Consider the following 15,224-nt stretch of genomic DNA (forward strand, 5'->3'; position numbering starts at 1 on the left):
CTTTGTGTATCGTAATAACTGTATTTGCGTAGCAAGGTATTGAATTTGTAGTCCAGCAATGTCTGTATCCTTGTTACAAGAAAGGCAGATGAGTCTGTGCAGCTACACTCCTTTTAGTAATGTGAGAAGACTTGGACCACGTGGAGGGAACCCAAGCTGTAGCTCCTGTCCTTGCAATGCCAGTCCTTTGCTGCAATTCTGATGGTACCGCAATGTGACTACTCAGCAGGAGATAGGAGGGGTGTGAACTGTACCATATCCTGCTACCAATGGAAGGATGTGTGTCTTGTTTTGTCCTGATTTTAGTTCAAAAAACCAAGAACTTCCCACCATGCGCTAATTTAGCACACCAGGGAAACGGCTAAGCTAAAAAAATTCTCCTTTATGCGCACCATGAAAGGAGGATTCTCATTTAGATATTTAAAATATTTCTCAAGGAAGCTGACAAAATAAAATAATAGCAATGCAACCATTGAGGAATGAAATATCAGACAAAGCTGTCAGAGTAACAGCGGCAAAGGTGATTTAAGAAAAGTCGTCTTATTCGCCTTTTACTTGGCACTGAAAAAGGAGAGTGGGTGCCAAGAGGACATTTCGAGGAGATGAGAAGGCCTTGTCCCTGCTTGCTACTCACCCAACCTCTGGTGGTGAGGACATCCAAAGTAGGTCTCCAATAATGATGTAATTGGCAGGATCACATGGGAGAAGGTGAGCCCTCCTCCCAGACTGTTTAAGGCAGCCTTAGCAAACCTAATGCCCTCCAGATGTTTTGAATAGCAACTCCTATCAGCCATGCTGGCTAGAGCTAATGGGACTTGTAGTCCAGAACATCTGGGCAGCACCAGGTTGACAAAGGCTGGCTTGGGGCAAATAGGTCAGTTCGAGAACTTTGAATCACACCCAGAAACCAACTGGAAGCCATTTTTATGTGTGGGTCAGTCTTCATTTTCATGTATATAATGGATTTCCGTTAGTCCCGTTGTGTTGCTTTCACTGGAATTTAGCAGGAGCTACACAATCATATAAGTCAGGAGGTGGTGGTAGAACTAGCTAAGATAAAGCCTATCTCCTTGCCAGGTTACTTTTCTCCTGGAGTGCAGGTTTAAAACAAAATAAAACAGGGACATTTTAAAATTGCATCCTTCCAGTGCGGACTGGCGGCATGGCCCAGTTAACCACCTCATTTTTCTGGGTGCTAGTAATGACTAACATTTGGTGGATTGTTCCTATTTTCCCAACAAGGAAAGATGGAGTGTGGAGTGTGGAGTGTATGTAAAAAACTCTCCACAGAGGAAGTTCAGTGAGTCCTCAGATGGTTTGCAGGTTCCAAGAACTGTTGACAGCTCACAAAGCTGTATATAACCCAGTTGGGTGGATTTGCAAAATTAGCAGGTTGTTTTAGGACAGATCACCTGTCACTCTAAATGTACATTTGAGGCTCTTGTTTGCGCATTTGCTAACCCCCCACCGCCGCCCACTGCAACCCGTTCTAGACGTCTGCAGGGATCTGATGAAACAAGCTCAAAGCTCAGGACCCCAATACATTTTATGTCTTACAAGTGCCAAAAGATTTTGGCATGTTTTGCTAAAGCAGAATGAGGCTGCAATCCCATGCACATTTCCTGATAGTAAATCCCAGCTGAGGCAATGGGACTGACCTCTGGGTGAAATGGTTGCTTTCACTCCACACCAGTCTCTGCAGACAAGCAACTCTGTGTAACCAGGTTGTGAATGTTATGTAATTCTTGTCTCAAGTGTCTCAAAAATCTAAACAACCCCCCCCCGCACCCCTGAGCTTGCTACGAGTACAGCAGACATAGGAAAACTCCGGCCCTCCAGATGTTTGGGACTACAATTCCCATCATCCCTAACTAACAGGACCAGTGGTCAGGGATGGTAGGAACTGTAGTCCCAAACATCTGGAGGGCCGAGTTTGCCTATGCCTGGAGTACAGTATGTGCAGAGATGTCAGTAGGTACTTAAAGGGGCCCTACACAAGGTCCAGGGCACAATTTTTTCACATCGCATGGATCCTTGACCAACCATTCTGCTCACAGCATTTGCATATGTTAATATGCCTCTGAGAAATTGAGACGGGCAAGGTCTTTGCTGGGTGCCTCTTCTCGCACCCCTGAAATTCAGACAAGTCCAGAAAACTGCTTTGCTTTGACAAATGCATCCTTGATCAAGAGATTGTGGGAAGCTGCACAATCCCAATTTGTGGTCTGCACATCTCAGGGGGTCCACGTAACCCACCCAGGTGGTCCGTGGCATTATTCACATCATGAAAACCACCATAGAGAGAGAAAACTTTTCAAAAGTAGGGGTCCGTAGCTTGCCTTTTGTAAAGCAGAGGGTTTGCTGTACTTACCTAATTGGGGACCACTGTTCTAGGGACTGAAGTTTGGGAGGGAGGAGGGGATATGTGGCCAGCAGAACACACCCAGTACGACTGGGAACGCAAAAGCGGTGAAGGAGGGTAATGCTGCTCCCAATCCATCCATCCATCCATCCATCCATCCATCCATCCATGCCTCCAGCCCAATCTCTCACTCTCACACTCACACTCACTTCAGTCTTTCCAGCTACCTAGGTAAAGGTAAAGGGACCCCTGACCATTACGACCAGTCATGGCTGACTCTGGGATTGCGGCGCTCATATCACTTTATTGGCCGAGGGAGCCGGTGTACAGCTTCTGGGTCGTGTGACCAGCATGACTAAGCCGCTTCTGGCGAACCAGAGCAGTGCACGGAAACACTGTTTACCTTCCCGCTGGAGTGGTACCTATTTATCTACTTGCACTTTGACGTACTTTCGAACTGCTAGGTTGGCAGGAGCAGGGACCGAGCAACGGGAGCTCACCCCGTCGCGGGAATTCGAACCGCCAACCTTCTGATCGGCAAGTCCTAGGTTCTGTGGTTTAACCCACAGAGCTACCTGCACCCCCTTTCCAATTACCTACCATGCTGCCAATGTTAGTGTTTCACCGACCAAGCCTTGGTTTGGGCATATTTGCATATAGAAGTCCAAGAGACTTCTCCCGCATATGGAAGCCACCAGTTTTATACATCAGAACTCCCACTTGTGTAGAAACTCTAAAAAGAGCTCATTGGGTGTTAGAATCGTTACCGCTTCAGTATGCAAGTAGGCGGTGGTATGACTGTTCCAAAAATATTCTTAGATTGCAGAACTAATTTTCCGTGGGCAGGGACTTCTTACACTGGAAAGGATTTTTTAGAAAACCTAGTCTTCTGGTTAGGAACTCGGAAAGCTATCTTATCCTGACTCAGCTCATCATCTGTGTCAGATCCTGAAAAGTCCAGCATTGTCTCTACTGAACGGAAGCTGTTCTCCAGGGTTTTAGACAGGAGACTTTTCCAGCCCTATCTGGAGATGACAGGCATTAAATCTGGGACCTTGTGGTTGCAATGTGTGTGCTTTCCTCCTCTCCCTAACATGCTTGTTTTCTGTACGCAAGGAGTTTTTGCATGAGAAAGCATTTGCTTGGAACGAAAGCTTCCCGCTGACATGCTAGGTCTATATGCAATCTGAAGTGGCCATCTAGAAAATATTTTATCACCAGTGAGCCGTGGTTATCAGGGTGAAGTGCTACCATCCAGATTCCAGATCATGCGCATCTCACTTACACACTATACACTGAAAGTGCATCATTTCTGCCCGAGAATCCTGGAAACTGTAGCTTGTTAAGGGTGCAGGGGGTTGTGGCTCTGTGATGGGTAAGCTACAGTTCCCAGGATCCTTTAGGTGAAACCTTGTGCTTTCAATGTGCTTTAAATGATGAGAGCCAACATTTAAGCGCTCAAGGGCAGTGGACCATTGTGCTTATTCAGCTGGGCAGGGTCCAAACAGCTGGAAAAACTGGCAAACTGAGACACCTTCCATGCAAAGCTGGTGACGGAGGACCCTGAGAGACCCTCCCGGGCGGATCGAGCCCTTAGTAATTCAAATACAGAAACAACACTTGACAAATAACAAAGGGTGAAATTGCAAACATTGTAAGAGAAACAAATCCATAACTCAACCCAGTACAAATCCTTCCGCAGATCCAGAGTTCTTTTTAAAGAGGCGCATGATATTGTCTTGCAAATTCCACGAAACTCTCAAGCTTGGCCTTAGCTTTCAACCCATGGCCCTTCTTAGCCTTGTGAAACATGGTTTGTAGTCATCCTCCACATTCCATATCAGGACTTACTTATAAAAAAATATTATATTTTGCAGTTTCATCAAAGGTGTATCAGGAGGTTGCCCTAAACATGGGCTTTGAATACTAGGGAAAGGGAGGTGGACGAGAGGCCACTTACTCCTCAGTGGTGCAGTTTGTGGATGTCAGAAGTTATCATTTCTATGAAAGCCTGTGAGAGTTAAGGAAATTGAGAGAACAGAGTCTTTTTTTTTGCTATAGAAAAGCCACCCAAATGCAGAATTGCACCACTTCCTAATCTCCCAGTTACTTTCCTTTATCTTTTGCATATTACGTGCTTGTGTGTGTGTGTGTGTTTGTGTAATAAGCAGAGAATGGTTCACCTATTTTTACATTCTAGTACAGAGAATAGCATTCAGTTTGTAACTATTATATTACAAGGATATTAATTCCATTTATTTGTTTTCCTCCTCTCTACTTCCAATGAACAGGAGCACTGGAAGTGAGTTTAGCAAGGATTTTGCCATCCTTCTCGCTAATTCCACCATCATTACTGGGTAGGACAGTGTACAATAAATGGTGTGTTGTCTGACTTAGTATGCACTCATATTACCTGTCAAGGGAGACCAGTGGCTATTGCTTTGGAGAGAGAGAGAGAGAGACAAATAGGGTTTTCTACAGGTAGACACCAAATATGTTTGTGGGGGTCAGGGTGGACCTGGAAGAGTGTTTAAATACAAGTTACTTAGTTTGTACTGTACATAGCCCTCCTTAGACAAGACCCTTCAGTGGACCCAACACTGTTTGCAGGTTCAAAAACTGCCAAGTTCAATGTCTTGGGCGCAATGTCACCACTTTCCCTCTTAATAAGAAGAGCCTTGCAGCGACGATCAGAAACAATGTTGGGTCTTAGATGCACGTTCCATTTTCGTTGAAAGGTTTCCGTAGCAATCCCCACTGCCCCAAGGGGATCAAACCGAAGCACCCTACGGCCGTAACCGATTGCGATCAGACTTCTGTACTGAAAGCCCTCGAGTTGGGAAAAGTCTCGTGGATGATGCAATGGTGATGTGTCACCGGGAAACTCTGGAGGCCAGCCATTTTGAGGGGCAGCCCCATTTCTTTGCAGCATGTAGGCATGTAGGTGATCCTCTCGCCCCCGTTACGCACCAGGTCAGCGGTCCGTATGTAAAAGGGGGAGCCGTAGGGGGAGCAGGCCGGGCAATGGTTCCGATTGCCTGGCTTGTTAATCTCATGGGGCGGGAAAGAGGAGTTGCCCTGCCCGTCCATGATGCGAGAGTTGCAAGCGTTGCACATGGCATAGTGCGAGTGTGAAGGAAGGTCAGTCTCCTCCTGCTCCTCCTCCTCCTCTTCCTCCTCTTCCTCTTCATCAGTGTCATCTTTCTTGCAGCAATAATACTAAAGCAGGAGGGAAAGAACTGGGGTTAGGTGACACACGCAAAAACAAAAGCGCATTTAAAAATATAAGAATGCTTAGCATGTCTTTAGTATAGTGGCAAGAGGGACGTGGGTGGCGCTGTGGGTTAAACCACTGTGGTTAGGAAGTTCGAATCCCCGCGACGGGGTGAGCTCCCGTTGCTCGTTCCCTGCTCCTTCCAACCTAGCAGTTCGAAAGCAAGTCAAAGTGCAAGTAGATAAATAGGTACCACTCTGGCGGGAAGGTAAACGGCATTTCCGTGGGCTGCTCTGGTTCGCCAGAAGCGGCTTAGTCATGCTGGCCACATGACCTGGAAGCTGTACACCAGCTCCCTTGGCCAATAAAGCGAGATGAGCACCGCAACCCCAGAGTCGGCCACGACTGGACTTAACGATCAGGGGTCCCTTTACCTTTAGTATAGTGGCGGCCACCATAGCCTCTCTGTTGAGCCCATGAGGCTGTTTTGGGCAAACCCTTTCACCGGGCATCCAACGATGCCAGGTGTTATGAGAATTATAAGGTAAGATATAAAATAAATGTTCATAAATGTACCAGGCAAACACATATGTAAATATATAAACCACGAGTCTGAAACAGTACAGGAAAATAGCCCTGAAACCATTTTGACTCTCCCAAATTGACCTCAAATTTTTCTCTAAGGAAATGGGGAAACCTCCCCATTGTCTCTTTGCTCACAAATCCTGTCTTAAGGGCGTATCTGTGTATGAATAGGGTGAGCCTGTGACCTGGATTCAGGAACGGAGTATTTACCATCACAAAAGAATGGCCAGGATGCCCAGGTATTGCAACCAGTGACCATTATCAGGTACCCTGGCAAACAGGATTTCTGCTGTAGACCACCTCCTCTGCTGTTGACTGCCTTCTTCTGTGATGTATGTATGATGTTTCGGAGGGGGGGCGGTCTTGGGCTCCAGGATGGGCAATTTCAAAAGTCTATATAAGAGCTTGCACTCCAAGGTTCTGGGTTCCTCCTTCCTCCTGCATGTGGGGAGTGGGGACCCTGTTGCAACAGTTTGATAAAGATCAGGCTTAAAGGTAAAGGTAAAGGGACCCCTGACCATTAGGTCCAGTCATGGCCGACTCTGGGGTTGCGGTGCTCATCTCGCTTTACTGGCCGAGGGAGCCGGCGTACAGCTTCCGGGTCATGTGGCCAGCATGACTAAGCCGCTTCTGGCAAACCAGAGCAGTGCCTGGAAACGCTGTTTACCTTCCTGCCGGAGTGGTACCTATTTATCTACTTGCACTTGATGTGCTTTCGAACTGCTAGGTTGGCAGGAGCAGGGACCGAGCAACGGGAGCTCACCCCGTTGCAGGGATTCGAACCGCCGACCTTCTGATCGGCAAGTCCTAGGCTCTGTGGTTTAACCCACAGCGCCACCCGTGTCCCTGCTAAGATCAGGCTTACTAGCTGCTTTGTTTCTCAATATTCTCTGGTTGGCCTCTGTTATTTTCTCCTAATGATAGAGAACCTACATAAGGACTCTATACGGGCTCTTGGGTATTAAGGGAATTAAGAGGTGTTTTTCTTATAACACCAGGCATGGGAAATTAAAACCCTTTCTTGGGCACAGAAGTTTGGCCAGTTGCCAGGCACCTTCCCACTGAGATGCCGCTGGGGGCTCAGAGTGTGGTGGAGAGGGCAGTAGGAGAGATCAATGCACAGAGGCTTAAGACAACTGCAGGCTGTGAGCTCTGTGGGTCTAGAATACTGCCAGAAGAGGTTTTGAGAGGGGTCTGTGAACGTGAGTTCGTGGGAGGGAAGGAAGGAAGGAAATATGCGTTGCACATGTGGCGTTTCTGCGTTTGAGGGCAAAGATTCACCATGCAGGATGAAATGGCAGGCCTTGATTTGAGCATACCGAGGTTCCTTCCATTCCGAATGGGAGAGGCGAAAGGTCCTCTGAATAAGTTTATGCACGAAAATCAATGGCAACCTTTATAGGTCTAAATGTTCTATATGTTAATTATGCATGTTTACAGAAGATGCCAATTAATATATAATGCCTTTTGACTTCTGCAAAGAGATTTGGAGAAACATTCTGGACTGAATGAAGCAGTAGTTTATAGTGTTGCATAGTTTGGTAGTGTTGTGTATTATTATTAAGATGACAGTCTTGCAAAGACCTGCATTGTCAACAATGTTTTTCTTGTAATTAAAAAAAAATACATAAAACAAAAATAGAGACAGATAGCTATCTACCAGAGATAAGTACCATAAAATACTTTTTTTTATTCTAATTTATTTTGGTTTGCTTTAAGTTGTTCCGCTGGAGGAAATTTTTCTTTCTTATTCACTTCATATTGTGTTACATTACTTAATTCCTTCCTCTGATTTTTGCCCCTCCCACATCTGGCTTCCACCCCACCCATAATTGGAACGAGGTTCTTTGGCCTTAGCACAATTCTGTCTCCGTGCAGAGAAATTGTCTGACCAGCCGTGATGGTGGCTGAGAGTGTGAATTGCAACCAGGGAAGGCCCTTATTCAACTGTCATCTCACCCACGTGCCCTTTGCTCAAGATGCTTTCTCTGAACCTTTTGTTGTTGTTGTTTAGTCGTTTAGTCGTGTCCGACTCTTCGTGACCCCATGGACCAGAGAACGCCAGACACTCCTGTCCTCCACTGCCCCCCGCAGCTTGGTCAGACTCATGCTGGTAACCTCGAAAACACTATCCAACCATCTCGTCCTCTGTCGCCCCCTTCTCCTTGTGCCCTCCATCTTTCCCAACATCAGGGTCTTCTCCAGGGAGTCTTCTCTTCTCATGAGGTGGCCAAAGTACTGGAGCCTCAGCTTCACAATCTGTCCTTCCAGTGAGCACTCAGGGCTGATTTCCTTAAGAATGGATACGTTTGATCTTCTTGCGGTCCATGGGACTCTCAAGAGTCTCCTCCAGCACCATAATTCAAAAGCATCAATTCTTCGGCGATCAGCCTTCTTTATGGTCCAGCTCTCACTTCCATACATCACTACTGGGAAAACCATAGCTTTAACTATACGGACCTTTGTTGGCAAGGTGATGTCTCTACTTCTCAAGATGCTGTCTAGGCCTGTCATTGCCCTTCTCCCAAGAAGCAGGCGTCTTTTAATTTCGTGGCTGCTGTCACCATCTGCAGTGATCATGGAGCCCAAGAAAGTAAAATCTCTCACTGCCTCCATTTCTTCCCCTTCTATTTGCCAGGAGGTGATGGGACCAGTAGCCACCTGTAATATAGGGATAATACTGACCTACTTTACAGGACTCCTGCAAAAATTGCTAACGGAACAATCCTATGTGTGTTGACTCGGAAACGACTATTTTCAGTGGTGTTTACTCACAGGATTGCAACCTGAACTAATAGATTTTAAATACTGCAGTAGAGGTGTTTAAAATGTGAAGCTTTCTTTGGATGCAGAAGCAAAACAACCCATAAAAGCATAGATTCTTACCTGTAGCCTACAATAGCACAGAACAGCAATGATGCACAGTAAGATCACTGTCGCTAGTATTCCTCCAGTGATTACAACAGTTCCTGCTGTCATCCGACCGATTCTCCATCAAACTCTAGAAGAGCAACAAAGATAACTAGTAAAAATTCAGAATCCCTATAGCAAGGGGAGCCAGAAGGTAAGATTGAGGTGTACAACTAGTAGATCTCTGGGTGGTTTGCCGTAGATCTAAAATTCTTCAGCAACAATAAGAAAGTGGCTTTCCCCTCCAAGACTGCTGAAATAAAGAAAGCTTAGGGTAACCAGGAGTGGACTCCTCACTTCAAAATGTGCTCAGAGACATCCTCAGAAGTTACTTGTCATGCTGGCTGTGTTCTGCCTCCCCTATTGGAGACCATATGCCTCTGAATTGTGGGAAATTGCAGTCAAATATAACTAGAAAGGTTAGTGCTACTTAATGCATGAAGGGGTTAAGATCATAGAACTGTATTCCTAGACTCAGCTAGTTCACATTCCTCACCTGGAAGGAAGTTATGTTTCCTCCTTGGTTCGAAAAAGAAGTAAAAACTGGGCAGGGGGGACCACAATCATTCAAAGTAATTCAAATTACAAACACAATCATTTTGCTTTTATATCACATTCTCAATAATTTTCCAAGTACCACCCTCTGCTTCCCTCCCCCCTGACTTCCCCTCACCCATGTGAGATCTTATTGGCATTTGTATTATGGTTTCTTGTTGTGTTAGCAGTTATTTATGCTTAATAGTCATAACCTTTATAATATCATCTTGTATAAAATCTGTATTTAGACTCATCTTGTGAGTCTTTTCTTTTACGTTTATGTTAAACTTAATTTCCATGTCCATCTTTTTTCATATATATCTCTACACACTCCCACTCTCTCTTAATTTTTTGCTTGGGGCAGCCCCTAATTGATGCCGTTAATTTTGCCATCTCCATAAATTCACCGATCTTAATTCTCCATTCTAATAATTCTGGTATTTTTTTCTGTTTTCCTTTTTTTTTTTTTTGCCACTAGTAATCTAGCCGCTGCTGTCACGTAGAGGTATATATTATTTTTATCTTTGGGGATATCGTTGGTTATCAAGCCTATCAGATATGCTTCTGGTTTTTTGAGAATTGTGCTTTTAAATATTCTTTTCAACTCTTCATGTATCTTGGTCCAAAATTGTTTAATCACCTTACACCCCCACCACATATGGTGCATTGTTCCCACTTCCACTTTACATCTCCAACAAAGGTTTGAATATTTTTTATAGATCTTTGCCAATTTGACTGGGATGAGGTACCAACAATAACACATTTTCATTATATTTTCTCTTATCAAATAACAAGCTGTGAAATTTATGTCGACACTCCATAATTTCCCCCACCTATCTAAATGTAATGTCTTGCCCAGATCTTGTGACCACTTTATCGCTGATTCTTTTATTACTTCATCTTTCAATTCCCACTCAAGGAGTAGATTGTACGTTTTTGATATAATTTTTTTATTTGACTGCAATAGTTCGCTTTACAGTTAGGAATTTAGTTTGTTCTTTTTCACTAAGTGAACTCACCAAGGGAGGACATGCCTGAGCTTGCTCACTACAAGCTCAGACTGTGCTTGGCGCTATTTCACTATCTTGTCTGCAGGGAATTAGATGACATTGACTGTTTAATGAGCATTCATTCTGATCTGTTTGTGGACAGGTTAAATGATGTTGCTTCCAGTGTCCTTTCACACTTCCCTGTGCATTTCCCCATCACTTTCCCTCAGGGGATGTGGATCTGTTGTGCAAGACATCCCGGTCAACTACAGTTGTGCAACCAAAATTTGCAGACATGTGACTGAATCCCACTCGAAAACAGAAACATTATGGAAGCACCCTGCGTCTCCTTTACTCCTTTACTCCTCCTTCGTTGGCCTTGGGATGCTACTAAAAAAGCCAAAGTAGATCAGGCTGAATATTGTCTCCCTGCTTATTTAACTTATATGCAGAATTCATCATGCAAAAGGCTGGGCTGGATGAATCCCTAGCCGGAATTAAGATTGCCGGAAGAAATATCAACAACCTCAGATATGCAGATGACACAACCTTGATGGCAGAAAGTGAGGAGGAATTAAAGAACCTTTTAATGAGGGTGAAAGAGGAGAGCGCAAAATATGGTCTGAAGCTCAACATCAAAAAAAACGAAGATCATGGTCACTGGTCCCATCACCTCCTGGCAAATAGAAGGGGAAGAAATGGAGGCAGTGAGAGATTTTACTTTCTTGGGCTCCATGATCACTGCAGATGGTGACAGCAGTCACGGAATTAAAAGATGCCTGCTTCTTGGGAGAAAAGCAATGACAAACCTAGACAGCATCCTAAAAAGCAGAGACATCACCTTGCCAACAAAGGTCCGTATAGTTAAAGCTATGGTTTTCCCAGTAGTGATGTATGGAAGTGAGAGCTGGACCATAAAGAAGGCTGATCGTCAAAGAATTGATGCTTTTGAATTATGGTGCTGGAGGAGACTCTTGAGAGTCCCATGGACTGCAAGAAGATCAAACCTCTCCATTCTGAAGGAAATCTGCCCTGAGTGCTCACTGGAAGGACAGATCCTGAAGCTGAGACTCCAATACTTTGGCCACCTCATGAGAAGAGAAGACTCCCTGGAAAAGACCCTGATGTTGGGAAAGATCACAAGGAGAAGGGGACGACAGAGGACGAGATGGTTGGATAGTGTTATTGAAGCTACCAGTATGAGTTTGACCAAACTGCGTGAGGCAGTGGAAGACAGGAGTGCCTGGCGTGCTCTGGTCCAGGGGGTCACGAAGAGGCGGACACGACTAAACAACTAAACAACAACAAAAGATCAGACAAGCATGAAATCTTCCCACTCTTGCCCTGATGTCTCCAAGTATTGCTGCTGTTCTCTACTGTTATTGTCTTATGTTGTTACTTATTTTAAAAATGGCTTTTTAAAATTACATTTAAATAGGATTTTAGAAAGGTAGTGGGCTGAACCAGTTTAGTCAGTTGATTAATCTATTGAAGCTTCACTGATGAACCAAGTTTTAACCAGCGAGAGCCACATTTAATCTGTGGGATCAAGAGTTAAAGATATTATTAGTCTGTCTAGTGTGGTAGCGGTTCTGCGGTGCTGCTGGAATTGGGAATTTGAAAGGAAACATTAAAGATGACTTTTAGCTCTCATGACGTTGAGGATCAGATTCAAACACCCCCATTCTAGCAGCTAGTCTGTTATTCCATTGAGTTGCGGGTTGTGTAATGCCTTTATTCCTAATTAAAAGAACAGCTGAGGCACAGCACATCAGTCTCATTAAAAGCCAAAGCAAATGAAAGTTTGTATTGATTCCTCAATCAATCTGTTGCAAAACAAACTAAACATCTCGCAGTATTTGATTTTTCTCTGCAAGAGCTCTGGATCTGGGGCTTGCTTCCTGGAATGGTCAGTCCCTTATCTTCTAGATGCTCCAGGGACAAATCCAAAAAGTCTTGAAATGGCAAGATAAAGATTCTCCAAAACTAACTAAATACAGATTTTATACTACTGCCTTGGTAGCATGTGGCTTTCAACAGACTATGTCAGGGGTTGTTCTCAATGTTGGGTTGCATCTAGAGATCTCAAACATTGCTCTTCCATTGGAAAACAGCAGGCATATGGCTTTTTCCAATAAAGAGTAATTTCTTGGGAGGAGAACAGAGCACACATTTTTGAACTTTTTTTTTTTAAGGGAAGGGATGTGGGTGGCGCTGTAGGGATGTGGGTGGTGCAGTGGGTTAAACCACAGAGCCTAGGACTTGCCGATCAGAAGGTCGATGGTTTGAATCCCCACGACGGGGTGAGCTCCCATTGCTCAGTCCCAGCTCCTGCCAACCTAGCAGTTCGAAAGCACATAAAAGTGCAAGTAGATAAATAGGTACCACTCTGTGGGAAAGGTAAACGGCGTTTTTGTGCGCTGCTCTGGTTCGCCAGAAGCGGCTTAGTCATGCTGGCCACATGACCCGGAAGCTGTACGCCGACTCCCTCGGCCAGTAAAACGAGATGAGCGCCGCAACCCCAGAGTCGGCCACGACAGGACCTAATGGTCAGGGGTCCCTTTACCTTTACCTAATTGCCTCATCCAGTTTTGAACTATGAGCCTTCATGCCACACAACAGAAACGGGGATAAAATGCTTATCGTTCATAAATAACTTGAAAGTTTTATGATTATTTTAAAACGCTATTTCCTGCCATTGCACCAAATTGGCAGCAGCCCAGGTGCTCTCCAGGTGACTTTGCCTTCAATGCCTCATTGAAGAATAGTCAGAGGATCACTTTCTCAGAGAGAGGAATGAGGCATCCATGCCTCTGTTACCTTTTCAGGTGCACAAGGAGGAACGCAGGAGGAAGAGGGCATCGTGTGGCTATTCCCTCCCCCCCACAGGTGGAATAAATGAAGACAACGGACACAGAGTTTTAGGTTAATGGGCGAAAATGGCCACAACTTTATTGATTACAGGAAAGAAGGGTATTGGCTTTAGGCATTGGCCCTAACCGACTATCCGGTCTGACCGGGAAGGGTTAAACACCAACAGGGGGAGCCACCCGAGATGCATATCCCTAGGCGCTCCCCGAGGGGTTACCGCTCGGGGGCGCGCTTTAGGCCCTAGCCTCCGTAGGTTTCGGACGAGGCGTCGCCCCTCGGAGTCCTTTAACGAACTACCCTTCAAGCATTGGGGGAGGTGATGGCGTTCCTCCCCCCCAACCTCATCTGCATGATAATACCCCGGCCAATGCCTACCGCCAAACCGAGGGAGTTGTGACGATTTGCTACGAGGTAGGCGAAAAAACCAAGTGGCTCACAAAACCAGCCAATTAGCCAAATGGAAAAACTCCTACCAGGCCCCTTGCGGCGACCAGCCGAAGCCCATAGCAAGGTCAGTGGCAAAACCTAAAGGGCGGGTGGGTGGGAAACTGCGTCGTCTCCAGGGAAGAAAGGGGGCGAGCCAGGGGCTGCCCTGACCTTAAGTGGCCCTACGAAGGCCCGCCCCTGCCGCCAGCCAATTGGCTGGCGCCACAGGGTATGCTAATTGGGTGAATCCCTGTCTCCCGCGAGGCTGACGCCAGCCTCGCGAGAGTGAGTGTGGGCAGGGTCGTGATCCCACAACCCCCCCCTCCTCCTGAAGATCGGAAGGGGCATTAGCAGGGAGCAGTGCAGTGGGGCATATTGAACATTTCAACTTCCAAAAATGAGGGGTACCTGAAAGTTGCAACATGACTTGAGAATTCAAAAGATATCACTTCCGGTTGAGCCCGAACCCAGCGCAAGCGGGGATTTCTTCGTCAGGAGAATCCCGAGCTTTCCGAAGGGAAAAGGGGGTGCTACAGGGCGCGGTAGCCCCCAAAAATACTCGCTGGTGGATGTCCAGGAGTTCTGGTTCCCGCGGATGCCGAAACGCTGACCGTCCGGCCGTCAGGTAACTCCTTTTGGAGCGAAGAGAACGGCGGGCAGGGAAGCGGGCTGAAGGGAAGCCATTGCTACCTTCAGAAAGCGAAGCCCCGAGCTTGCAGGGAAAGTGCTCAATTCTCAAAACAAAAGAAATTCGGATCTTAATTGATTAATCGAAAGGACTAATTTGGCCACGGAAGGATTCGGAGTAAAAAAGGAAATTTTACGGAGGTCAGCCGTCCTCTGAAATCAGCTTTGACGCAGAACTGTAAGCAGAGCTGGAAACGGAAAGTAAGTTGCCGCTAGCGGCTTTGATCTCTCCCTCCCTGCGGAATCTCTTTAAACTTCTCTAAAACAGTGCTGCAATAAAGTTAAAAGGGGGAGGGGGAGAAATTCTGAACTGGAAAGTCCTCGAAGATACTAATATAGAGTTGGGAAGTCTGTGCTTAACGTACTTTTCTACTTTTGAAGTATCTGCGTAACAAAGCTCCAGACTCCATTGTTACTATTTTTAGCCGAAGTTTCTGCGGAGGAACTGAAAGAATCGAAAGTGATATATTGAGTGCAACTCTGGCTGGATTGCTTTTATTGTTCTTTTCGCTTTTGAAGAAGGCTGGCAAGCAGGTAGTTTATGACAGATTATTATTATTTTTATTATTTGGAAAAGGGACATTTAAAACCTCAAGATAAGAACGTTTAAAAATTTTGGCGGCTATAAATGTATATTTGGGAT

The 15,224-nt window shown here is 45.6% G+C and overlaps 1 protein-coding gene across 1 annotated transcript in view; it reads right to left on the reverse strand.

The window, feature by feature from the left end:
• Positions 1-4,000: 4,000 nt before the first annotated feature.
• FAM163A (family with sequence similarity 163 member A) overlaps positions 4,001-15,224 on the reverse strand; it is a 124,167-nt gene continuing 112,943 nt past the window's right edge. The window contains exons 4-5 of the mRNA XM_079981797.1: positions 9,048-9,162; positions 4,001-5,581 (exon numbers count right to left, since the gene is read on the reverse strand). Coding sequence (XP_079837923.1) covers positions 5,171-5,581; positions 9,048-9,140 — 504 coding nt within the window. The 5' untranslated portion in view covers positions 9,141-9,162 and the 3' untranslated portion in view covers positions 4,001-5,170. The remainder of the gene's footprint in view (positions 5,582-9,047; positions 9,163-15,224) is intronic.

Source organism: Podarcis cretensis (assembly GCF_951804945.1).
Source record: "Podarcis cretensis genome assembly, chromosome: 6".
Taxonomy (NCBI): domain Eukaryota; kingdom Metazoa; phylum Chordata; class Lepidosauria; order Squamata; family Lacertidae; genus Podarcis; species Podarcis cretensis.